The 25051-nt window shown below is 36.1% G+C and overlaps 1 protein-coding gene across 3 annotated transcripts; it reads right to left on the bottom strand.

Moving 5' to 3' along the window:
• Window positions 1–5127: 5127 nt before the first annotated feature.
• On the bottom strand, window positions 5128–15972 carry LOC112911671 (olfactory receptor 13C8). 3 transcript variants are annotated; one of them, XM_072731979.1, is made up of 2 exons: window positions 15044–15972; window positions 5128–5143 (listed from the first exon to the last, which is right to left on the bottom strand). In XM_072731979.1, exons 1-2 carry the CDS (start codon window positions 15970–15972, stop codon window positions 5128–5130), a joined length of 945 nt encoding a protein of 314 aa, XP_072588080.1. The 3 variants fall into 3 exon arrangements, with proteins under 3 accessions (XP_072588080.1, XP_072588079.1, XP_025844096.1); XM_072731978.1 differs by lacking the exon at window positions 5128–5143 and adding an exon at window positions 14130–14157; XM_025988311.1 differs by lacking the exon at window positions 5128–5143 and having other exon boundaries at window positions 15013–15972.
• Between the last annotated feature and the right edge of the window lie 9079 nt (window positions 15973–25051).

Below are 25051 nucleotides of genomic sequence, written 5' to 3' on the forward strand. Positions count from 1 at the left end.
ATTTAACCATTCAGCAGGACTATGCTTTAATTGGAGAATTTAAATTTACATTTAAATTATTCACATTTAATTATAATAGGTATTCACATCTTGCCATTTTGTTAACATTTTCTGGTTGTTTTGTAGTTCCTCTCTGTTTCTTTCTCTTGCTTTCTTCCCTTTTGGCTCGATGACTTTCTATAGTGTGATGCTTAGAGTCCTCATTATCTTTTGTGTATCTATCTACTAGTGCTTTTTGCTTTGTGGTTACCATGCAGCTCACATATTAAAGCACATATATGTAATTATAATAGTTTATTCACATATAATAGCATATGTATAATAGTTTATGTTGACAGCAAGTTAAGTTTGAATACATTCTAAAACTACATTTTTACTTTCTTCTTTCCCCCTTTTTATGTTTTTGATGTCACATTTTGCATCTTTTATTTTGTGTATCCCTTATTATAGTTACTTTTTATTACTTTTGCCTTTTAACCTTCATATATACAAGTGATTAATCCTATACTTTTACTATATATTTATCTTTACTAGTGAGGATTTTATTTTCATATGTTTTACTTTCAGCACTTTGAATATATTATGCCACTCTCTCCTGGCCTGCAAAGTTTCTGCTGTGAAATATGCTGATAAGGTAATGGAAATTCCTTTATATGTAACACATTGTTTTTTTCTTGCTGCTTTTAAGGTTCTCTCTTTATATTTAAATCTTGACATTTAATTATGTGTATTGTGGATATCTTTGAGTTTTACTCTTTGGAACTTTCTGGGCTTCCTGGATCGGGATGTCTGTTTCATCCCCCAGGTTAGGAAAGTTTTCAGCATTATTTCTTCAAATACATTTTCTTTGCCCCCTTCTCCTTTTGGTAACTCTGCAATGAGAATGTTATTCTGTTCAATAATGAACTATAGGTCCCTTAACCCATATTCACTTCTTAGAATTCTTTTTCTTTTTGCTGCTCTGTTGAGGGGATTCCACTGTGTTGTCTTCCAGATAACCAATTCCTTCTTCTGCTTTATCTAGTTTGCTGTTGAATCTCTCTAGTATATTTTTCAGTTCAATTTTTGCATTCTTTAGCTCTGTGACTTCTGTTTGGTACTTTCTTATATTTTTGTCTCTTTGTTGAAGTTCTCGTCACATTCATCCATTTTTTTCTTGAGTTTGGTGAGCATCTTTATGACTGTTATTTTGAATTCTTTATCAAGTAAATTACTTATTTCCATTTCATTAGAGTATATTTCCAAAGCTTTAGCTTGTTCTTTCATTTGGAACATATTCTTCTGTCTCCTCATTTTGCTTGACTCTCTATGTTTGTTTGTATGGATTAAGTGAAATAGTTGCCTCTCCTGGCCTTGTGTTAAGAGATGGACTTTATTGTTTAACTTTGCTTTATATTTCGGTTGTCTTTCAAACTTTTGTGAATTTCTAAGCAGCCTGATTTATTCTTGATAGATACCAGGTGTTGAGGGAGAGCCAAGTCCTCTGAGTGTTCCAGAGGAAGGAATCTCAGTCGGCACCTAGTTTCAGGCTGATTGGACTCTAGACCTTCAGGTAGCACTTTTAAATTACACAAATATACACCGTCCTATGGAACAGCAATTATAAACTCTGATGGCCTTCAGATCAGGTGATCTGGAGGTGTCTCATTGGAGACAGTTGCAAAAACAAGGGCTCCAGACAAGTGTATGAGCTCTTTTGTGGGATGTACTGGCAAGCTGTAGCAAGGCCAAGAGAGAATGCAAAGATGGCATTCTCTGGCCTATGTTTCTTGAGAGTACTTCTGTAGCTTCTAGACGTGTGGTCATCCTGAAACCTACCTCTTAGGTTTGAGGTCCCAGATGAGTAAATAGTCCTTTTTCTCAGGAAGATTGGGAATGTGTTTTGGTCTGCAATTAGTGCAGTGCCCTGGAAGTGGTAGCTGCCAAGAACTGTCTCTTCAATTGTTTCAGACTCTTGGGGCTCAGAAATGCAATCCTCTCTGGCCACCAAAGCTAGGCACATAAAGGTGGGCTGTGTGAGCTATGCATACCCACTGGTTTTATAGGGGTTGTGAGGGAGGCCTGGCAAGGGGGTGCTTGTCACAGGGACAGGGCCCACTCACAGGACTAGCTGGTTAGTGGAAGAGTGTAAAAATTGCAATGTAAGCACTAGTGCTAGCAAGGTAGAGGGACAATGCAAAATTGGGGCCCACCAGTACCTTTGTTCCTGAGAGAGTCCTAATAGGCTTCTGCCCCTGGCAGACACTTTAATATTTGTAAATGAATCTTCTTCATATATTGTCTTGGTGCTTTCCAAACTGCTGATTTTGTGCTGGGACCTGGGGCAAGTGAGTCTCTGCATAAGCCCTTTATGAGCAGTATCAGTGCCCTATAAGCCTATGGTTCTCTTGGATGTAAGCCCCATTGGTTTTCAAAGCCAGATGTTTTGGGAACTCATTTCTCCATTGCAAGTCCCAAGAGTTAATTAAGATGCCTCATGTGGGGCACAAACCCCTTGCTTCTCAGAGAGAAACTTTGTATTTGCGATATCCCTCCTGGTTGGGGATCATAACACATGGGTGGAGTGGTGGTGAGATATTTGGTAGACCACATCTCTGCCTCTCCTATCTCTGTGTGGCCCTTTATCTTTTGTTTGTGGAGGAGCTATTCAGCAGTTTTCAGGTCTTTTGAGCTGCTTCGCTTAGAGTCTTTCTTGAACCAGGCTATAATTCTTTGTTCTTTCAGCCATTCCCCATGAGTTTGGCTAAAATAGTTAAGAACATATATTATTGAAGAGAATATTTTAGATTATGAGGTTCTTTGTGTGTGATAAACAAGGACCTCTCCTATGTAGTTTATATTCCAGTTACTGGTTTTGCCTGACTCTACAGGAGCAAAGTAATGTCTATCATTTAGAAGGCAGAGAGGAAGGTAGTTGAGAACATTGGATTCTGGAGTTAGACAGTCCATTTTTGTCAGGCGCTACCTCCATGAACTCAGTGAGCTCTCTAACCCTAGGTTACATGTCTGTAAAGTGAGGAACTTAAAAATTCTTACCTGAGACTGTTATTCTGAGAATTAATGAGGCAGTGCATTTGAAGAACTTAATATAGTCATGGATGCATACTAGGTACTCAGTAAAAGTGCTTGCTATTTTAATTATATTGGTGATTTTATTTTATTTTAGATTTTATTTGTTCAAGAGAGACACACAGAGAAAGGCAGAGACATAGGCAGAGGGAGAAGCAGGGGAGCCTAATGTGGGACTCAATCCCAGGACCCCAGGATCATGACCTGAGCCAAAGACAGACAGTCAAAGACTCAGACACCCAGATGCCCCTATATTGGTGATTTTAAATATGCATTTTGTTACTATAGAAAGTGTTTTGCTTTGAAGTTGGATATACATGTGTTAGGACCTCAGTTTCCTGGCTTGTAGCTTGTTGGCCTTGAGTAAGCTACTTGAGTTGTAAAGTGAGTATTAGAACTATCTTGTAAGGCTGTTAAAAAAGTACTTCTCATGGTTTTTGGTATTTAATAGACACTCCATAGAAGACAGCTAACATTATTGTATTTGATTATGAGTTAGGGAATCTGAGTATAGTTTGCCTAATGTTGATGCTACAAATAATCTCTCTCAGTTGGTTTTGATAAGTAAAACATACATAATCATCCTGCTTCAATAAGAAGCTATAAAAATTATTAGAAAGAGCATCCACATGAATCACCACCACCAAAGAATGGAATCTATTTTTTGATGAGTTGTGGAAAATATAGATTGCTTGGTGAGACAAAATTACTGAATTTGATTACACAAAATCTTGACAAGAGATTTAAAGTAACTCCATCTAAATTAGAGGAGACTTAAGTTTCTTGATAAGTGTATTCAAGTCATTTTCTAAGTATATTTTTTATTGGAGTTCTATTTGCCAACATATAGTATAACACACTCATCCCATCAAGTGCCCCCCTCAGTGCCCATTACCCCATCCCCTTGCCCACCTCCCCTTCCACTACCCCTTGTTTGTTTCCCAGAGTTAGGAGTCTCTCATGTTTTGTCACCCTCTCTAATTTTTCCCATGCATTTTTCTCTCCTTTCCCCTATAATACTTTTCATTATTTTTTATATTCCCTATATGAGTGAAAGCATATAATGATTGTCCTTCTCTGATTGACTTACTTCACTCAGCGTAATACCCTCCAGTTCCAACCACGTTGAAGCAAATGGTGGGTATTCATCGTTTCTAATGGCTGAGTAATATTTCATTGTGTATGAATGACACTATATATATATGATATATATGTATATATGTATCACATATATGATATATATGATATATATGATATATATATATATCACATTTTCTTTATCCATTCATCTTTTGATGGACACCAAGGCTCCTTCCATAGTTTGGCTATTGTGGACATTGCTGCTATAAACATTGGGGTGTGGGTGTCTCGGTCTTTCACTGAATCTGTATCTTGGGGTAAATCCCCTGTAGTGTAGTTGCTGGGTCGTAGGGTAGCTCTATTTTTAACTCTTTGAGGAACCTCCACCCAGTTGTCCAGAGTGGCTGTACCAGGTCACATTCCCACCAACAGTGCAAGAGGGTTCCCCTTTCTCCACATCCTCTCCAACATTTGTTGTTTCCTGTCTTGTTAATTTTCCCCATTCTCAGTGGTGTGAGGTGGTATCTCATTGTGGTTTGGGTTTGTATTTCCCTGATGGCTAGTGATGTGGAGCATTTTCTCATGTGCTTGTTGGCCATGTCTATGTCTTCCTCTGTGAGATTTCTGTTCATATCTTTTGCCCATTTCATGATTGGGTTGTTTGTTTCTTGGGTATCAAGTAGGTTTAACTCAACAAGTACTTTGGAAGACCAAAAAGCCATGGGAGACACAAAGATTAGTAATACATGACTCAGACAAGTCATGAGTTCCTGATTAAAATGGCATTTCTGCCACAGTTCCTAACTGGCCTGTCAGCTTTTACTCCACCTTCCTTCAATATATTCTCCAGATAGCATGGTGGGTCTTAAAATGTGATGCAGAGCAAACTACCACTCTGCTTATAGCCTAATATGTACTCCAGCTGGATTTCTGTTCTGATTTGTTGTTGCCTATGCTTTATTAAATATTTTTTGAGTATCATCTCTTGTCAGGGCTTACTTTTACATTCATAGTCAAACTAGGAAATGGCCACTATTTGATATCTTGTGAGGACTACTTCCTAGACAGTGAAATTTTCCTCAAAATGAGAGAAGATATTGCCATCTGACTACATGTTCTTTACTTTCACATGCAGCAGTTTCCTATAAAAGCAAATGTACATTTGGAAGAAGTAGGGTTCATACTTTCAAGGGTCAGAGCTGTCATTGCCATGCTCATATGTGAGTGTTTCATTTGCAGCCAGGTAGCACATTTTATTCCTCCTGGAGCTTTTTATAGAGTGGGAGTGGGTGAGGGCAGAGTATGACAGGAACACAGGAGTAGGCAAGTGAGCATGGCCCCAATTCCCTTCTCACTGCAGATTCCTGTGTCCAGTACTATCAGATACCAAAGGGACAGATACTGATATTTTTGTTAGGTTCTAGGTAATATTAATACATTTGTATTATATTCCATACAAATATTCTCTCAGTTGATGGTCTCATAAATATCTGTCATATAGCTACTCTTAAAAACTTTGGACATTCTGCATATTAAAATTTCTATAATAGATGCTCACATATCTAGTTGCAGATGAACATGCAGTTTGTTCATGTGTATCCCCCAAAAGTATCCTAGAAGAACTGGTTGCTCTTTGGGGATGGTCATGATTATTCCTCAGTGATTCTGAATTGATGTGATAAATAGTTCTGTTACAAAGGTATGTTGATCAGTATGATTTTTTAATTTAGCATTCTTTGTTTATTTGCCATTTATCATCTTACGGTCCTGAGCTGAGCACTCAATTTATGCCATATTTAAATGTCATTATAGATTATGTAAATCCTGAGTTTGAAAAAAATCTCAATATTTATTGAATCCTATTCTAGGTGATTTAGGATTCTCCATTATAATGTCCTGCCCTATGGTTGTCCTGGATTTATGTGACTATTGGAGAAAAGACACTCTATTTCAAAAGTTAGATAATTCTATTTTCAAACAATTCTAATGATTTTTTAAAAATCATAACATTAATTATATGGGCCTTCAGTTAATTTCTCAGGATGAAAATGGACTGTCTGAATCGTCTCATGTCTCTTGGGAGTCACAAACCCAAATGTCTTCATTGCTATGCCATATTTATACTTGAATAAAGCAAACTGAGTCTAAAGCATTATGGAGGAATGAGGACTGTGGCAAATCTCTTTAATTTTAGGTAACTAAACAAAATACATGTGCTATAATATCCTATTTCCATTAGAGGTGTATTACTTCTGATCCTAACTCAATGTTTTTATTGCAATATGTATTCTTTACCTTGTCTAATTATATTTTATTAATGACTTGGTGATGGCAAAGCATGGAGGGATGCTTTTTCTTCACAGGATAAAATGATTCCACTTTTAGAATTTTCCACTTGATGATATCATACACTCGTTTCTTTACTGTTTAGTTGTAACTAAGGGGGGAGAAATGAATCTCCTAGGAACAGTCCCAGATTCCCTCCAGAAAACTTGTGGAGGGAAGAGTGTTGTTAAAAAGTTACAAGCTTACTTTAACAAGCTTGACTTTAGACTGTTGCAAGCACGCGGGATCCCATCCCTATGTAACCTATTTGTACGTTGGTATTGGATAGAAGTAGGTCAGTCAACTTTTAATGATGTCCTTTGAGATGTAGTTTCCTGCTCAGGTGTAAATATAAGACTGTGTTTTATATTCCTGTGGGAAGAGATTACCAGGCTGTGAGATAACAAGTAAAAAAGAAGCAATGTCTTCTTAGGTCAATTGGCCTCTTTGGAACCTACATGTTTTACATAATTAGAGGTCATATCGTGCTGGAAATCGTCCTTTGTGTATTTGCTAAAGAGACAGGAAGGCCTTCCAGCAGCCAGAAACATTGAGATACTTGATGGGATGATGAGAAGTGTATGAAATTTTCAGTCTATTTAGTTGTACTCCAGTCCCCACTATGCCACTTCTTAAGGCTTTGTTTTTTTTTTTTTTTTGGACTACACATTTCTGATTGTACAAGATCATGTGTATTTTCAGGTTTTATAAAGAGTAAGTATATATGCAACATAAATGATATTTGATGTATTCTTGTCCCTGAGCTACAGAAAACATCAATCACTGAGGTGGCTTCTTCATTTTTAACTAATCTGCAACAGGAAAGAGGTCTCTTCCTTTCCCAGTTTTTTAGAAACTTCATGGAAGTTGTCCAGGGATAATTCTTAAGAATTTCCTATCTTGGCCCAGTGAAAGTATTATTCTTTCATCTTTGTTTAGAGTCCTACTGATCCTATCACAAGTTTGGATGTACCACTGGTGACCTCCAGTTTGCTCTACAGAAACCGTTCCCGAACCAAGTGGGTCATAGTCCCTCTTCTCTGCATTATTAATATCTCTGACATTGCCAATGTCTACATTTCCATTTTCTTTTCTTGGAGTTGTGATGTTCCCTTTTAGACTTCTTGAGACTCTCTCTTTTGTGATCTCCTTTCTTTCTAACTCTTGGGCGGGCTACTTGTCTTCCTTTCAGTAGTTTTACTTCTTTCTTCCCTAAAATTTGGGATGGAGTTAGTAATGGCTGTCCAGCTTTCTCTCATAATATTATGAGATAAACCTGTAATATTTGTGTCGAGCATCACACCATCTACAGCATCAAACTGAATGTCCATCATTAGTGTTTAAATTTGCTTCATATACTGGCTAGGTGCCATCAGTCTGGTGATCCACAATCACCACAAGCAAACCTGGTTATAGTCAAGCTCTCCCTATTCCTCTGGCTTCTTGATTTTTCAAACTAAGATTCTTTTTCTGGAGTGAGAGAAGTGCTGTAAAATGTGGATGAATAAGCTGGAACATTTAATCTTTACAACAAGTGACAAAACTGAAGTTTAGAGAAGTTAAACTACTTGAATTGGGTAATAGATTAATAAGGTAGATATAGGGTAAGATTCCCTATATCTTACCCTATATTCAGTTTGCATATTCAGTATCTTCTCCATTAATATTTTCTGCTTCTATTGACAAATTAAAAATTCTTGTCCCCTAAAACTTCATCTTCTCTAAAGTGCATCACACTGAAAACTTATGACCCTAGATTTATTCAGCAATTTTCCGATTAGTTAGAACAATTGATTCCTGGTGATATCACCTGTTACCTGTAAGTATAGGGATCGATGAGTTTCTAAAGAAGAAGTTGAAATACTGGGCTCAAGACAAAGTCAAAATATTATCCATTCTTATTCATGGCTTTTGCTACAGTCATTGAAGACTTGATAATCATATAGATTCACCTGAATTCACCTATAGATAGATGATAGATAGATAGATAGATAGATAGATAGATAGATAGACAGATAGGTAACAGCTTTGGAGAAATTCCAAAGTTAAATCCAATTAGGATATCTCAACTATTTTAACCTATAATATCTTTGGATTAATTTTCCTAATTCAGATTCACTTGGACTTCAAGATATTTCCCTTCTGACTAAGTAGGCAGTAAAGAAAATATATGGTTTTAAGTCAAGACTGTGGTTTGAAAACTAGCTTTCCCACTTAGAATCTGTATGATCTTAACTTCTATGTGTCTTAGTCTCTTCATCTATAAATTAAGAGCAAATCATCTCCTAAGATGATTGTGAAGATTTAGTAAGAAATAATAACATGAGAATATATAACGAATGCCTTGCATATTAGCTTTGCATTCAAAATGTTTGGATAGTTCCATATCCTTATCTTTCTTTACTTTTTCAAGATTTTATTTATTTATTCATGAGAGGCAGAGACACAGGCATTGGGAGAGGGAGAAGCAGGCTCCACGCAGGGAGCCCGACATGGGACTCGATCCCTGGTCTCCAGGATCAGGCCCTGGGGCTGAAGGTGGCGCTAAACCGCTGAGCCACTGGGCTGCCCTCTTTCTTTACTTTTTGTTTCCTTATTTCTCTAGCCAAGTTTCCCAAAAGGAATTTAAGTGTAAGCATTTCCTTCAAAAACCTATTTATTCCATAATTTTTTTAAAGATTTATTTATTTATTCAGAGAGAGAGAGAGAGAGAGGCAGAGACACAGACAGAGGGAGAAGCAGGCTCCATGCAGGAAGCCCGACGTGGGACTCGATCCCGGGTCTCCAGGATCACAGCCCAGGCTGCAGGCGGCGCTAAACTGCTGCGCCACCTGGGCTGCCCTGTTTATTCTATAGTTTATAAATTTTACTTTATTATTATTATTATTATTATTAGCATTTGGTTCAGTTTGTTTTCTCTTTTAAAAATTTTTAATTCCAATATGGTTAGCATACAATATTATATTAGTTTCAGGTGTACAATATAGTGATTCAGCATATCATTACATCATCCAATGCTCATCACAAATGAACTGCTAATGCCAGTCATCTGTTTAACCCATCCCCCCATCCACCTCCCCTCTGGTAACCATCGGTTTGTTCTCTATATTTAAGAGTCTGTTTCTTGGTTTGCTTCTATCTCTCTCTTTTTTCCACTCTTTGCTCATTTGTTTTGTTTCTTAAATTCCACATGTAAATGAAATCTTATGGTATTTGTCTTTCTCTGACTTATTTCAGTTAACATAATGCTCTCTAGCTCTATCCATGTCATTGCAAATGGCAAGATTTCATTCTTTTTTGTGGCTGAGTAATATTCCAGTGTGTAGATAGGTGGATAGATAGATTTCATACAGATATAAATATAGATATAGACGCCACACCTTCTTTATCCATGGGCTGCTTCCATAATTTGGCTATTGTAAATAATGCCCTTTTTCAGAAGGATGCATGTGTCGCTTTGAAATAGTGTTTTTGTACTTTTTGGGTAAATACCCAGTAGTGTGATTACTGGATTATAGGGTAGTTCTATTTTTAATTTTTTGAGGAAACTCTATACTATATTATATCTGGTAAATTTTAATTATTAGTGTTCAATTATATTTCATTTCTTAGCAGGGTTGGTATTGAAATTTGTTTTTTAGTTCAATAAAATGTGGATTTTATTTCTTTCCCTTAAAAAAAATACTATGTACAAGAACAATGTCATCATACAGAGGAGATTCTGATATTGCACAAGCAAAGGACAAGATGAAGAACATTCTCTTTGTTGAGATTTCTTGGTAATGCCTTTAAACATTTCCATTCAAAGATTCTATAACTTAGCATCAAGAAAAATGGCAGGAATTTGCCAAGGCAGAGTGCTGAACAGGAGAGGCACTGAATGTAGGAAGGGACACAGAATGTCCAAGTGCTGCACCATGTGGTCTGGTTGGAAGTCTCTGGAATGTAAGGCCACAAGTTCTAGTGGTCTAAAATTGAACAGCAGCTCATCCAAAGGCAGCCTGCACAAAGGCGGGGTTGTGCAGCTGGACCCTACTCTCCTGGGCTCCTTGGTAGCTTCGCCAGCCTGTCCCTCTAAAGGACCCCGACGTGGATGCCAAGGAGGATGGCACAGTAGAGGAACAGGAGGAAGATCCAGGTGCTGGGTGTGCTGCCCGAGGCCCCGGATCAGGCCGTGTCTTGAGGTCTGCTTTGTGGCACTGTTGTCTCCAACTTCTCATCCCAGTGGTTCATTACATATTCCATCCAGCTCTTACAATCTCCATTGGGACCTTCGTGAGGAAGTTGGTCACATCTCTGTCACTGTCCAATGTGCCCTGAAACTGTCGGCCTGCAGGTTGAACCACTGTCCACTCTCCATTCTCTGAGTCAAAGAGGTGGGTTATCTGCCCATTGAAGGCAAACTTCCAGGATGCACTGGGGTATCTGCTGGCCCCATGAACACACTTCATCTCACCCTGCAGGTCGAGAGAACCATTCTTTTTTTTTTTTAATTTTTATTTATTTATGATAGTCAGAGAGAGAGAGAGAGAGAGAGAGAGGCAGAGACATAGGCAGAGGGAGCAGCAGGCTCCATGCACGGGGAGCCCGACGTGGGACTCGATCCCTGGTCTCCAGGATCACGCCCTGGGCCAAAGGCAGGCGCCAATCCGCTGCGCCACCCAGGGATCCCGAGAGAACCATTCTTAGGGGGTAAATCTCTGCTTCGATGTCACGCACTTTCTTTTGGAGCTCTTCCATCAGGTCGTCCAGAGTTTCCTTCTGTGTCTCCCTAAACCCTGTATCATTCATCCGCATCCTCATAGGACCAACAAGTGTGATCTCCTTGCTCTGACAGTTGTAGGAAAAGAAACAGGTTTCTTTTGACGTAGCCTCGAACCTCACACCATGGTGGTCCAGCACTGGGCTGAGATATGACAAATTCACAAGAAAGAGAAGTAGCATCTGTCGCCTGGCCTGACGCCCCCCACGCCCCCGGGACCAGTACAGCAGGACCAGGAGCCTGAAGGGCAAAAGGCGCGGCGGGATGCGGGGGGCCGCAGGGAGCCGAGGGGGCCGGGCTGCCAGGGCAGATTTGAGGGTGGACTGCCGGGCTGCTGAAGGATCCCATCTATTCGCTGCCCAGGACGTGCTACAAGTTCAGGGGAGCGCAGCGGTGCCAAGTCAGGGCTGCACACCGGTGTTGAAATTTTATAAAGGCTGTGGCGCAGCTACCAACCAATCAGAATGAACACTAGATATGGACAACCAATATAGCTGTACCAGTGGATACAAGTTCAGTTCTGGCTTTATGAGGTTTTAATATTTTTGTTGTAATTTTTTTTCTTATCTATAAGCAAAGTTGATAATTAGCTGGCATGCATTACAATAGCCGCACTATTTTTTTTTTTTTATGTCAGGTATTCAATCTGATTTATTGGAGCACTGGCCAGAAAAGTTGTTAAATATCTTAAATATATTGTTATTAGTTTATATTTTAATCATGCCAAGTTATGGAACTTTTAAATTAATTACTTTTTATTTAATGGAAAGAATATGGACTGTTCAATAGAATTTATTTGAAATTTGGTAATTTTTGCTTTTGACCTAACAAAAATAATCAGTTTTTGTACGTGTTCTATACGTGCTTTAGAAGACTGTGTATGCCATTATAGTTGGCTTGTTAAGCTTGTTAATTGTTTTGTTCAAACAAACAAGACTTCTCATATCCCAAGTGTGGCTGCAGATTTTCTACATTTCTGGATCTAATATCTCTCTTCTAGAAAGTTGGAGAAATAGTAGCTCCTTGAAGAATTATCCTAAGGATCCAATAATATCTTGATAAATTATTGGGAAACTAGATCCTCTTGAAGTTGTTTTTCTTCATTCCTGTATTTACTTACTTATGCATTAATTTAACAAATTTATAGAAATAGTGTACTGTGTGCCAGGCATAAAACTTAAGTGGATGCTAGGTATGCAGGGGTGAGGAAAAAGAAAAGCGTTATACTTACATTTCTTTTTCTCAAAGTCCTAAGTTTATCCTTCCTCACAAAGGGTTGGTGAGCCACTCAATGTTCTCCTTTCATAGAGTACCTAACTATTGCTATGTTGTTTTAGAGTATACTAAAGAGACTTTCACAATCTACATTTGGGAAACAAGAAACCAACTGTAGAAGAAACACAAATGTCTTGCCCAGTACCTTCTGTTATTTATTTGTGTATGGAAATCATAGTCTGACCAAATATATTATTTATGCTCTATCTGATTCACTACATTTCTCAAGCAGAGAATTGCCTATTTTAATGCTTTTAAAAGATACCTTAAGACAGACTAAGCACTTGATATGAATATTCATTTTCCAGAAGTAAAAGCTGAGTGACACATTCAAACATCTAAGGAGATGGCACTACTGATTCTAGGTTATAGAGAAAAAATGAAAATTGAAACCAATACTGGAAGAAACTAAGGAACTTCCATTGTCAGAGTGAAGAACCATAGCTGGAGTGATGCTTAAGGAACAAGCAACAAGCAGGGAAGCTCAAAGCTCTTGTCATCAACCAGCTTTCCATTCTCCAGTAACTCTTTGTGAAGAATTTAACAGAAGCTAACTAGCAAAGGGGAAATGGGTTTTCAGTGACCCAATCCTACACAAAATGGAGCATAGAAAAATGGATTTGAAGTTGAGAGGCAGTAGGTTAATAGTATTAAAATTACCCATAAAAAATAAGGATGAAAATCTTCGCCTGTTCAAAGCTTTCTGAGCTAGCTATTAACGTTCACTCAACACTCGTTCTAATAAAAGAACCAATATTTCCAGGCACTATTTAGTACTATGCATGTATTAATCTTATGAAGTAACATTAATTACCCATTAACAAAAAAGGAAGATATTATGGGCTTGCTCTTAGAATTTAGAAGTAGTTATAGTCATACTTTAGATTTGTATCCTATATTTCAAATTCCATAGACTCTTCAAAGGGCTAGATAAAAGGAATGCTTTCTTCTATTGGTATATGTGACTCAGTTGCTTCCACAGAAATGGGGCTTCCATCCTCATATTGGCACTGCTCCATATGGTTGCACTCTTTAATCATTCGAGATTAAGTCACCTCAATTTGGGGCCATTTTTTTGTTTTACTGCCAACACCAAAATCCTGTAACTCTTTAGTTTATTGAGTGACTTGACTCTTTTTCTTTGGCTGCTTCTTATCCTTTTATTGCAATTTTTGTCAATTACTAGTTCTATCTAGTTCTGTTACTGCTTAGGGACTATGTGGTCCAATGCAAAGTAGGAAAATAGTTCTCATTACAACCTCTGTCTTGTCAAAGTCCAAGAGGGACTGTACTACCATGTCATCTCTATTTTATTACGTTAAAACTTAGGATGCACTACCGGGGGCCCTTTTAGTTACCTTGTAAGTCTCATCATAAACCAAATCCAGGTAAGTTATGGTAGCTAGTTAAGAAAACCTTTTCCTCTACATTATAATACACATCACATAGAAAATAAAAGATAATATTTAAACTATTAGGGGAGTTCATATTGCACTGTCAATATATTTTATTTTGAAAATGCTACATTGAATCATCTTTCTTTTTGAATAACCTTTGTTGCCTTGGATGTGACAGACATACATTCCTACTCTTATACAAAGTACAGTTCATTTATTTATTAAAATAAATATTTATGTTTACTGAGGCTCTATTATGTGCCAGGATCTATTCTGGGTCTTTGGGATCATGTAGGCTAATAAATAGACAAATTCTTATGCTCAGAGAGCTTATATGGTAGACACAAACAGTAAATAAATGAATAAATTAAAAATGAATATATAATATGCAATGTGGCAATTAACATTATTTTGCATAATTAGTTTAAAAATATACTTATTTTAGGTTTTGGAGAATATCTAGTATACTTTATTTTTTTACTGAACATTTACTTCTTCCATATTATAAATTTCTGTTTCAATATTATTGTGTGTTTTTTTTTAATTTTTTAAAAATTTTTATTTATTTATGATAGTCACAGAGAGAGAGAGAGAGAGGCAGAGACATAGGCAGAGGGAGAAGCAGGCTCCATGCACTGGGAGCCCAACATGGGATTCGATCCCGAGTCTCCAGGATCGCGCCCTGGGCCAAAGGCAGGCGCCAAACCGCCGCGCCACCCAGGGATCCCCTATTATTGTGTTTTTTAAAAAGTTTTTATTTTAATTCCAATTAGTTAATGTACAGTGTTATATTAGTTTCAGGTGGTTTTAGTATATCTTTTGCCTGTATCATTTTCTAAAGGTTTAAGAGTGACTATATTTTGCTGGGGCTTATTAAGAGATTTTCAACAATTTGCATTTCCATAACTATTTTTTAAAACCACAAGCATGTTTTAGTTCTGCCGTTAAAACAAAAAGCTAATAGTAACAACAGCCACCAAAATAGTTCTATCAGACGATTTTGAATGCCATATGGTGAATTTGTTTTCACATGGTAATTTTTTCTTTTTGAATTTTGTATCTATAGCAGCTTTGGCTGCTCAGCCATGTAGTGTAAATCAGTACTCATATTCCATCAGAGTTTCTTCTCCCCAACATGTTCTTCACAGCAGCCTTTACATCCTTGTTCCTCAGACTATAGATGAGAGGATTGAGCATGGGAGTCATTACTCCATAGAAGAGAGAGATGAGGGCCTCAGTGATGTCTTGATTATTGGCACCAACAGAGCTTTTAGATTTGGGCTTTGCGTACATGAAGAAGATGGTTCCATAGAATATAATCACTACTGTTAGGTGGGCTGAGCAAGTGGAGAAGGCCTTACGTTTTCCTTCAGTGGAAGGGATCCTCAGAATAGTGGTGAGAATAAAAATGTAAGAGATAGAAATTACTAGCAGTGGAATAACCAGAACCATCAGATTTGACCCTGCCATACTGATCACATTGATTGAAATATCAGCACAGGCCAGTTTTAGGATAGCCAGAATTTCACAGACAAAATGGTTAATGACATTATTAGCACAGAATGGCAACTGCATCGCGAGAGATGTCTGCACCACTGAGTCAATAAGCCCAGTGACCCAGGATCCAACTGCCATGGGCATATAGGTATTTTTGCTCATGATGACAGGGTATCTCAGTGGGTAGCAGATGGCTACATAGCGGTCAAGTGCCATCATGCCTAGAAGCACACACTCTGTGGCCCCCATGGCAAAGGAGAGAAACATTTGCACCATGCACCCAGAGAAGGAAACCCTTTTCCTTACTGTAAGAAAGTTGTCAAGAATTAGTGGCACAGAGGAACTTGTATAACAAATGTCCAGGAACGAAAGATTACAGAGGAAGAAATACATGGGGGTGTGCAAGTGAGAATCATAGATGATTACTGAAATAAGGACTCCATTTCCTAGAAGGATCATCAGGTACATCCACAAAACTAGTACAAAGAAAACTGTCTGGAGCTTTGGGTGGGCAGAAAGCCCAACAAGGACAAATTCTGTCAACATGGAATCATTGGTCCTTTCCATATTACATTTACCCTTTCTCCAACAGCACTCTGCAGAAGATAGAACAGAAATTTGTTAATACAGTATCTGCAAGAGCTACCTCTTTTAAGAATAATTTCTGTGTTACTGCAGTTCTATATTTGGATGTAACAATATAACTCTGGGGCAGATTTCTTACTGTAAACCCAGGCCATTAGAGCAGGAATCCTAATCTGATTGTCTCAAGGTTAAGGAAAATACATTTAATTATAAAAAATTTAATCCCCAAACCTTTTTATTTCCATCCCTACTAGTTCTGCCTTTTAATATATTGACTGCAAATCAGTGGTCTGTAGTCAGGATGCAGCAGAGAGATGTGTTTTGTTTGATAGTCTTTTCTACACTATGTTCTACATTTGAATTAAATGTCAACATTTTACAAGCAAGAGGTATGGTATAAAAATCTGTATTTTCAGCTTGTCTTCAAATAAATTGTAATATTTAAAATCATTAGACCTATTTCCATCATGGAGCTCAAATACAACTTACTCATTGGATTTCAGGCATGTTCTCCATTCCACCAGATTACCCTCCTCTCTTTCTTACTGCTTGTCACTGGAGGTGAATATTAGTTGCCAATTAACATGTTATTCTCAGTTGATTTCAATCATTTATAATGCCTGATGGGATCATATATGTATTTGAATTTTTGATGCACGGCTGTAGGGTCAACTTACCAGTAGGCACAGGCCTCCCATACTGTTAGAAGCCTATGAAAATGTTTTTATTTCTTTTAAAATCTGAATAAAACAACAAAATTTGACCTTAATATTAATATATTATATAGTACAATAATTATATTAGTTATAATATTAATATATTAATCTTTATATCAAAGGAGATGTAAAGCATAATGTCTACTATTATTTCATGGAAGAGAGGGCCCATGAAGGCAAAAGTGTGCAGGGCTCATCAACATCATAATGCAGTCCAGTATAATCAAATCTCTCTTTAGAGTTCATTTTGGTTTGCTGGTTGTATAAGTAGTCATAACATATCTGCATGTGGCCTCATTGAGGACAGTGCCTCAATGAAGAGAGGGATATATCTTTATGTTATTCTAGTAAATACTTCAATATAGTGATGGAGTATGTGTTCAAATAACTTTTTTATGTGTTCAAATAAGTGTTTTTTAATATAAATGAATTGAAATTACTTACAAAGCCAATTTTATCACAAATAGAAAGACATAATATTATGTATTGTAGGCTTCACTTAATTTGTTTATTTTCACCTCATGCAAGGCCAATCACTTTTGGATCAACTGTAATAATAGTGCTTTCATTCAAAATGTACACATTTAACTAAACCAGTGATATGCAGTCATTATATTTTAGCAAACCAAATTTATAAAGAAGCATAATATGTAAAACAAAAAATTTTCTCTGGTTGATATTACACTGGTTTGCTGGAGAAGACAGAGTACTCTTCCTTTCATACCCTATTTACTCTTCCTCTCTCAGTTTGGTTTAAGAGGATTCTGAGGGGCATAAATTGAAAACCACTAATGTAATGAGTTAGAAATAATATTAATAATCTGTATTTTAATAGTTTTACTAGAAATTATAATACTAAAATAGTATTGATTTTAGTATTATCATTAAGTATGTATTGATTACTCAATGTATTGTATGTATTGATACTCAATGCCAGATTCATATCTAAATGCTTTTTCATAACAATCCAATGAAGCAGGGATTATTATTGTGTGATATGTAAATTATCCTTCCTTAAATATTTGATAAACATCATAAGTAAATCACAATATAAATAGATTAAAGACAATTTAATGGAAATATTTCAAGAGGTGCAGGAAATGAATTTGATGGAGGTCAACTTATAATTTTCATCTCAATAGCTGAAGTTTCACAAACATGAGATAATGTCTTAATCTTGGAAGAAAATGATATGCCAAAAACCTATAAAAATTATTATTCACTAATAATTGAGACAGTTTATACATTCTTATTATCTGTCATGAGATACAGATGCCCAAACTTATATAGACTTCGTAGTTCTGGTCAAAATTGTAAGACAAGAAAAAGACAGAAGTTGCAACAAAAAGATACTAAAAAATTTATAAGAACAAATGACAAAAATTAGACTTCTGGAAGTAAGATCAACTGAAAAATAAGTAGTCCTCTCTATAGTAATAATAAATTATTAGCAAATGTCATAGAAATAAATATAATAAAATTAATAAAAAATATAAAGCATCTGGGTTTTAACCTAATAAAATATGCACAAAACCTTTACAGAAATCATTTAAAAAGTACAATAGATAGCATAGCAGAATATGAGTAATTGAAAAAGTATAGAATGTTAATATATGAGATAAAAATATAAGGTTGCCATTTCCTCCCAAATTAGTCTATACATTTACTTAAATATATTAAAAAGGTTTAGTTTGAATTTTTTTGAGGAATATGAGTACTCATCCCAAAATTTATATGGAAAAATAAAGGTATACAACTTGGACAGTTAATTTTATAAAGGAAAAATAAGGAGAACATCCATATCTAAAACACACTGCAAAGCTACAGTAATAAAAACATTATGATAATGGCTCAAGGACTTTTAAATAGTCCATTGGAAAAGAAAAGAGATCTCAGATATAGACATGTGTATATGGGAATTTGATAAATCATAATACTGTCATCTAAAAGCAATGAAGAAGTGACAGCTTAGTAGATCATGTTAGGAAAATGTCTTTATGTATAGAAAAAAGATAAAATGAGACCTTGGGTTACCATATATAGTGGAAACCAGAAGAATTAACAATTTAAGAGGTGAAAAAAAGAAATTACAAAATTAATAAAAGACAATATAGGAAATCTTTGTGAACTTATAGTGGAGGAAAAAACTTTTAAAACAAAATCTAAATGGCATAAACTAGGAAGCAAAATGTGGTGGACTTAATTCATTGAAGGACATCAGCGATAAAGTTAACAGACCATAAAAGAGAGTTACAGTATCTAAAACTGACAAGTAACCCTCTTGATGGAATATACAAAAGAAATAAAAACCACAAAAAACCCCCACAAAAACTCTCTTTCTAACCCAAAAGATAAAACTTTAAACCAATAGGTAATTGGTCACATGATGTGAATTAGTGATTCATGGAAATGATTTCCAAATACACAGAGATTCTCACACTTTGAAAATCAGAAAAATGCTCATTAAAACAGCCATGAGATATCATTCATGTTCACTAGAAAAGTAAATGATACTAAAAGTTGGTAAGTATGTGGGGAGGTATATTCTGTTGGGAGTGTACATTAGTAGACGAGAAAACTTTCTAATTGTATTAAAATTGGGTAGGAACCAGTGATTCTAGTCCTGGGAATATGTCCCAGAAAAGTTCTTGCCCGGGACTATAAAGAAGACAAGCACGAGGATGGTCATCATTGCCGCATTTGTGACAAAAGGAGGTCAGAAACAACCTGAATGCCCATCACCAGAGTAATGGTTCTATCACATGTAAGCACGCATTATGGAACACTTTGCAGAAATGAGAAGCAAATGAACTAGATGTCCAGACAGAAACATAAATAGATTCCTGAAGAAGTGTTTAAAAGTAAGCAATAAGGTCACTAGGGTGGCACAGTCTGTTAAACATCCAGTTGTTGGTTTCAGCTCAGGTCATGATCTCATGAGATTGAGCCTGGAGTTGGGCTCCATGGTCAGCACAGAGTCTGCATGGGTTTCTCTCTCCCTCTCTCTCAGCAACCCCCACCCCCGCCCCAATAAACAAACAAACAAACAAATAAATAAATCCTTTTTTAAAAAGTAAGCAATATTGTGATTTAAGTAAGGCACAATAAAATTTACCTATAAATTTAAAATACCTATTTTACAAGGTACATGCATTTTAGGGATAAATCAAACACCTAGTGTTTTGTGGAATCAGCAATTATGGGAAAAAATAGGAAGCTTTGTAAAGACTGAGGAAAATAATGTATAGAGGAATATAAAATAAAATACAGGGCAGTATGATTAACTAAAGCCTATGCTTAAAAGAGAACAAATAAAATACATAAAAATCATAGAGAGCAATATAGAGCACATGCCAATGAAAGAGCTCTGATTAAAAGTATGTAGTTTTAATAGAGGAGACTATCATAAATGTAAAAATAAAGTAAAATTGACTTCTGACTCCATAAAAACAATACACAATGGATTGGAGGAAAAAATTAAGGCACTTAAAAGAAATGGGTCAAAGTTTAGTTAGATCAGACATTTTACAAAATAAAAATCTAAATCTAGCTAAAGAAAAGTCGGGCATAAAATGGTTGGTCAGTAAGGGAGAATGAAAGGAAGTCCCTAGGATCAGTGAGAAGCGATATTTACCCAACAGATTTCAAGTCTTGTCCCATTGGAAAAGTTATCCTTAATGTAGAGAGAGAGATGAGTCTGGAATTCCTATTAGCCTGATACCACTAAGTATACTCTTCATATAAATAACTCCCTTGAGTTCCCCTTCTGATGAGAATGAGAAGCTGGGCATCTAGGTCACTTGTATAGAAAGAAAGAATGGACTGAGCAGAGGAGTCAAGTGGCTGCTCTCTATTGGCCATTTTGCTTCTCATTGTAAAGCATAAAACTCTGCTTCATAATGGTATGTGAATGGGTTTGAATCAAACCCTGTGAATGAGATCCGGCCTCTTCTTGTTTTAACCAATCAATTTTGAGTCAGTGGGTCAAAGAACAGAATGTGGACCTTGATAAAACCACAGCACACCACACCACCACAGTAGCAAGGTCTGTGGGTAGAAAACCAGAAGCTTCCCCTGGGAGAAGCCTTAATCATTATATATGTTTTATTCAAACTACAAAAAGTACAAACAGGCTTCAAAGAGGAGATCATATGAAAAGATTTTATATCTTGTCAATTGAATTTAGCCTTGATGAACTGAGGGGAAAAGTCTTAGGTAATAGGATGAGGCAAAATGTGTCAGTGGAGCTTCTAGGCAAGAAAAACGTGTAGGGGTGCAGTAGTCAAGAAAAGATGAAGAAAAAAGAAGGAAGACTTGCCATTTGAGAGATATATTAAATGTAGCATGAAGGAATTAAAATTTATTTTCTAGGCACTTTATTTTCTAGGAACCTTTGGAATTTTCAAAGGGCGAAAGGATGAAAACACAGAAAAAAGTTTAATGCAGAGGTATCCTTCAGGATCATGTACTTTTGTCACTAATATTGAACTGTGACCTGTATACTTGGTAGGTCTGTAATCATTGTTTTTCAGGGCAATCATTGATTGTCTCCTCCTCAAGCTTGTAGTCAACCTGGATCAAATTTAATCTTCTTTTGGAATTAGAAACATAATGGTTCATTTTAGGTCAAATTGGTATCATAAAATTTTATTTCCCTTGGCAAAGATGCAATCCTCCCATCTCCTCTGGGTTCTTAGCTTGGTCCTGTAATAGTCTGTGAAAATTAAATGTATCTAGCTTCACTTTGAGGTGAGACCAATACTCTGTTGGATCTTTTACAGCCAGGTCTTAACTGATTGCTTTAGTTATTAAACTAACCAACGTAATAAACTGGCTCGTTCTACCTGGGTTTTTCAGTTTTCTTTTTCATTTCTGAGTATGAAGGGCACTTCAATAGATACCCAGAGGAAAAGTTAAACATCCCAGTTAATAAATTAAAAGATTGATTCCTGGGGGGTCATAGGAACCTAACCCTTCTGCTATTCACACTTTTTTTTTTAAAGAGCTTTTCCTCCCCTAGAAAAATTTCCACCCCTAGAAAATTTCTCTTCCAGAAAAAGTGGGTTTATTAAGGTATTACTCACTGGGTGAAATTTTGTCTACACTTTACCCTTAGTGGTCCCAGGATATGTTGGACATTGTAAGCAATAGTAGTCAAATGTACATGAGCTGAAAGAAATCTTGGCTGCATCTCTTATGAGCTCTGTGACATGATGCTAATTTTCTAGCTTCCCTTAGCAACTGTGTGCTCACTTATATATTGGGAGGTTTTTATTTTCCTATTGTCTGAGTTTAACTGTGACACATGCTAAGTTTATGATATAGAGTAGGGATTTAAAACACATTTGATTCTTTCTTGGGTCGTAATTAGTTGCAATTAAAAGAGAATGAGACTCAATATACCCAATTCACATGCTAGGTAAGTGAGGGCTACACTACTTTTCAGATTGTAGGTTTCTTTATCTGTAAAGTTACCAATTGCTTCTTCAGACATTTAATGAAAGAATCCAATGATATGATAACGTGAAAGCACTTGGCAAGCTCAATGTAGTATCCAAATGCTTATCCACTAGTTCATTCAACATGCATATAGCGGTAGCCTTGTGTGTGCTAGACAGTGTAACTAGGGTTGGTGGTGACGGCATGGTGGTGAGCAAATGAAGTCATTATAACATCTGTTTTTCTCAAGACCAGAGGATAGTTCTTTATAAAAGAATATTGCAGTATTTGTTAAACAACTTAATTTTTCCTTTATGATTTTATGATTTTGAAGCTGCAAAGGAATTGTCCTCCTAGTTACTGCCTTTTCCTTTTAGAAACAAGGAAAGCAATGCTGAGAGAAGGTACATGACTTAATTAGTGTTCTATACCTAATTAACAATGGTAGGAAGCAAGCACTGTCTGGCTATAAAGCTCATACTCTGAAACACTGTATTATCTCAGACAGGAAAATGTGTTCAATGTTAATCTTACTGGTTTTAGTGAAAATTGGAGAGAGGCTAACTTAAGTCAACTTGGAATCCAAGCAGAATGACAGACATTTGAGAATATAACAACCACAGTGTTGATCCATAAACCGAATTTCTGCTACAAATTAAAGCACTTACTACTATGTAGAAATAGAGTAGGTACTCAGCTTTTTTTTTCTGTAAGATTTTTGTTAGCCCAGCTAAATCCAAGTCAGTAGTAATCAAAATAAGACAGAGTTAAGGGGCCTGTGGTGAATTTTTCCTCCCACACAATTTATTCTCAAGTCAAAGCTCACTCTGGAACTGAGGGACATTGGGGTAAAGAGACACTGATTACAGTGATCCTGATCCAAGGAGCTTTCAGAAAGGGTTAACAGAAGAGGTGGTATACATTTATTTGTGTTTATAGAGTTAGATATAGGAATTATATTTTTGTCTTAATTATTTTGAAATACAGGTGATATGATATCTCAACTATTTTAAAATATTTTTTAAAAAGATGATGGTCATAGTAACTATGGAAGATGGTCAGATAACTACATTGCAATTTCACACATTTGGGACAGAGAATTAATTATTTAGCAGATTATAGGTCCAGTAATAATAGTGTTCAATTGCTTGGCTGCAGTGCACCTGTTGTGCAATGCTGTCTTTAAAAACACCAAATGGAGGAATCTAATGTTCTCATTCTATCTGCTGTGGGGAAGGAAGAAAAGCAGGATAAATGTTTTTGAAGAGTCAGGTGTGGCAAAAGAACACTGAATTTTATTTTAGAGTGCCTAGCTTTGAAACTAAAGATTTGGAACCTCTTTTTTTCCTTCTTTAAATGAGGCCAGTTCCTACCTAAGAGCTTTGTTGTGAAAATTACTCAGCAATGGTCTAAAATTTAATGCAAAGCCTTATGACACTAAATGATGAAAGTTTGACAGATGGAAAAATTAGATTTATCTGGTTAGAGCATATAAAATTGATATCTTACCCATAATTTGAAAAAAAATATTTACAAGAGGAGAAGATGAAATATAATGTCATTTATGTACCTTTGATCTTGAGGAATGGTTTCCTTTCCTTGATTTGAGTACAGTCTTCTTCCTTAACAGGTTCTTTGCTTTATAGCCTCAAGTAGTGCTCTCTAGTTTACATAATAATTTTCAGGATAAAGTGAGGGGATATTAGTGGGATTTAGATAGCAATGAAGATGTTTGTAGTTATTTTCTTCAAGTTTCAATTTATCAGTAGTTTACTCCTCTGATAAAACTGATAGATGCATCATATTTAAAATATTCTTTCTATCAGGCTCAGTTTCTAGTTCAATATCAGAAAAAAAAAATACGTGAGAAGACCCATAGATTCTTAAGGACTTTGTGCTTATCTAAGTATGTCTTTACATTTTGAGCTCTGGGGGCATCTTCCAAAAGACCAGCCATTAGCCCAGCACAGCAATTTAAATTTGTTTTGGGGCAAGCCACAGAAGGATCCAATATTTGCAACAAACTAATGTTAGGAATGTAAACATGAAGGATTAAAAACTTTCTAAAACTCCAGGGAAAATGTAGTTGGATCCAATTATATCATATAATTGGCATATATTTGTTGTTTTGCAACTCAAATAAGAAATGTATGTCACCACCTACATTACCACAGTATTTGATGATTTCAAGACTCAAACAGAGAAATAGTCTTTAACAAGTATTGTTTTTTTCTTTTCTGATATTATTTGAAAACTTCCCATAATAATAGCATAAAGAGCCTTCATTTGTATATATTTTCAAATATCTAATGTGCTTCTCGGGATATTATCATGTATTAGAAATTTGCATTTCCACTCTGCACTGTGTGCAGAAAGTTTAGGTTAGAAGAATCTAAACAATTTAAACTGATAGTTAAATGTCAATAAAGCTTATTTTTAATAAGCTTTATTTTCTCTCTAGATTCAAGTTAGACTTGAAGCATATGGAACAGAATGTAACCTTTTATTAAAAACAATTCCTCTTTGACTTTAATAACTAATGTTTGCATTTCAACTCAACTTTTGTCCCAGAAATGAATCTTCCTTTCTCAATATTTTTCTGCAAATGCTTTTTAAGACAAGCCTATTTTCTCAAGATGACAATTTCTCCTTTACATATTTCTTCCTTAGTTCACTCTAAATGCTGTAAGTTATGCTGTTCAGGCATCTGACATTTACTGCGAGATCATGCTAATACCAACTGAGAGGTGGGAGGGGCATTTCCCCTGCATTTTACATGTATTTAATTTATTTAATCCTTATTATAATCTTCTGAGATATATACTATTATCTTCATCTTAAAGATTGAGTAACTGAGGAATGAAGTTATTATTCATTGCCTATGATATGTGTATGCAACAAGTTTC

The sequence above is a fragment of the Vulpes vulpes genome, chromosome 12 (assembly GCF_048418805.1).
Source record: "Vulpes vulpes isolate BD-2025 chromosome 12, VulVul3, whole genome shotgun sequence".
NCBI classification, from domain to species: domain Eukaryota; kingdom Metazoa; phylum Chordata; class Mammalia; order Carnivora; family Canidae; genus Vulpes; species Vulpes vulpes.

What these genes read in the sequence shown, in the direction of transcription:
- LOC112911671 (XM_025988311.1), bottom strand. Translation starts at nt 15,972, where the DNA reads ATGGAAAGGACCAATGATTCCATGTTGACAGAATTTGTCCTTGTTGGG.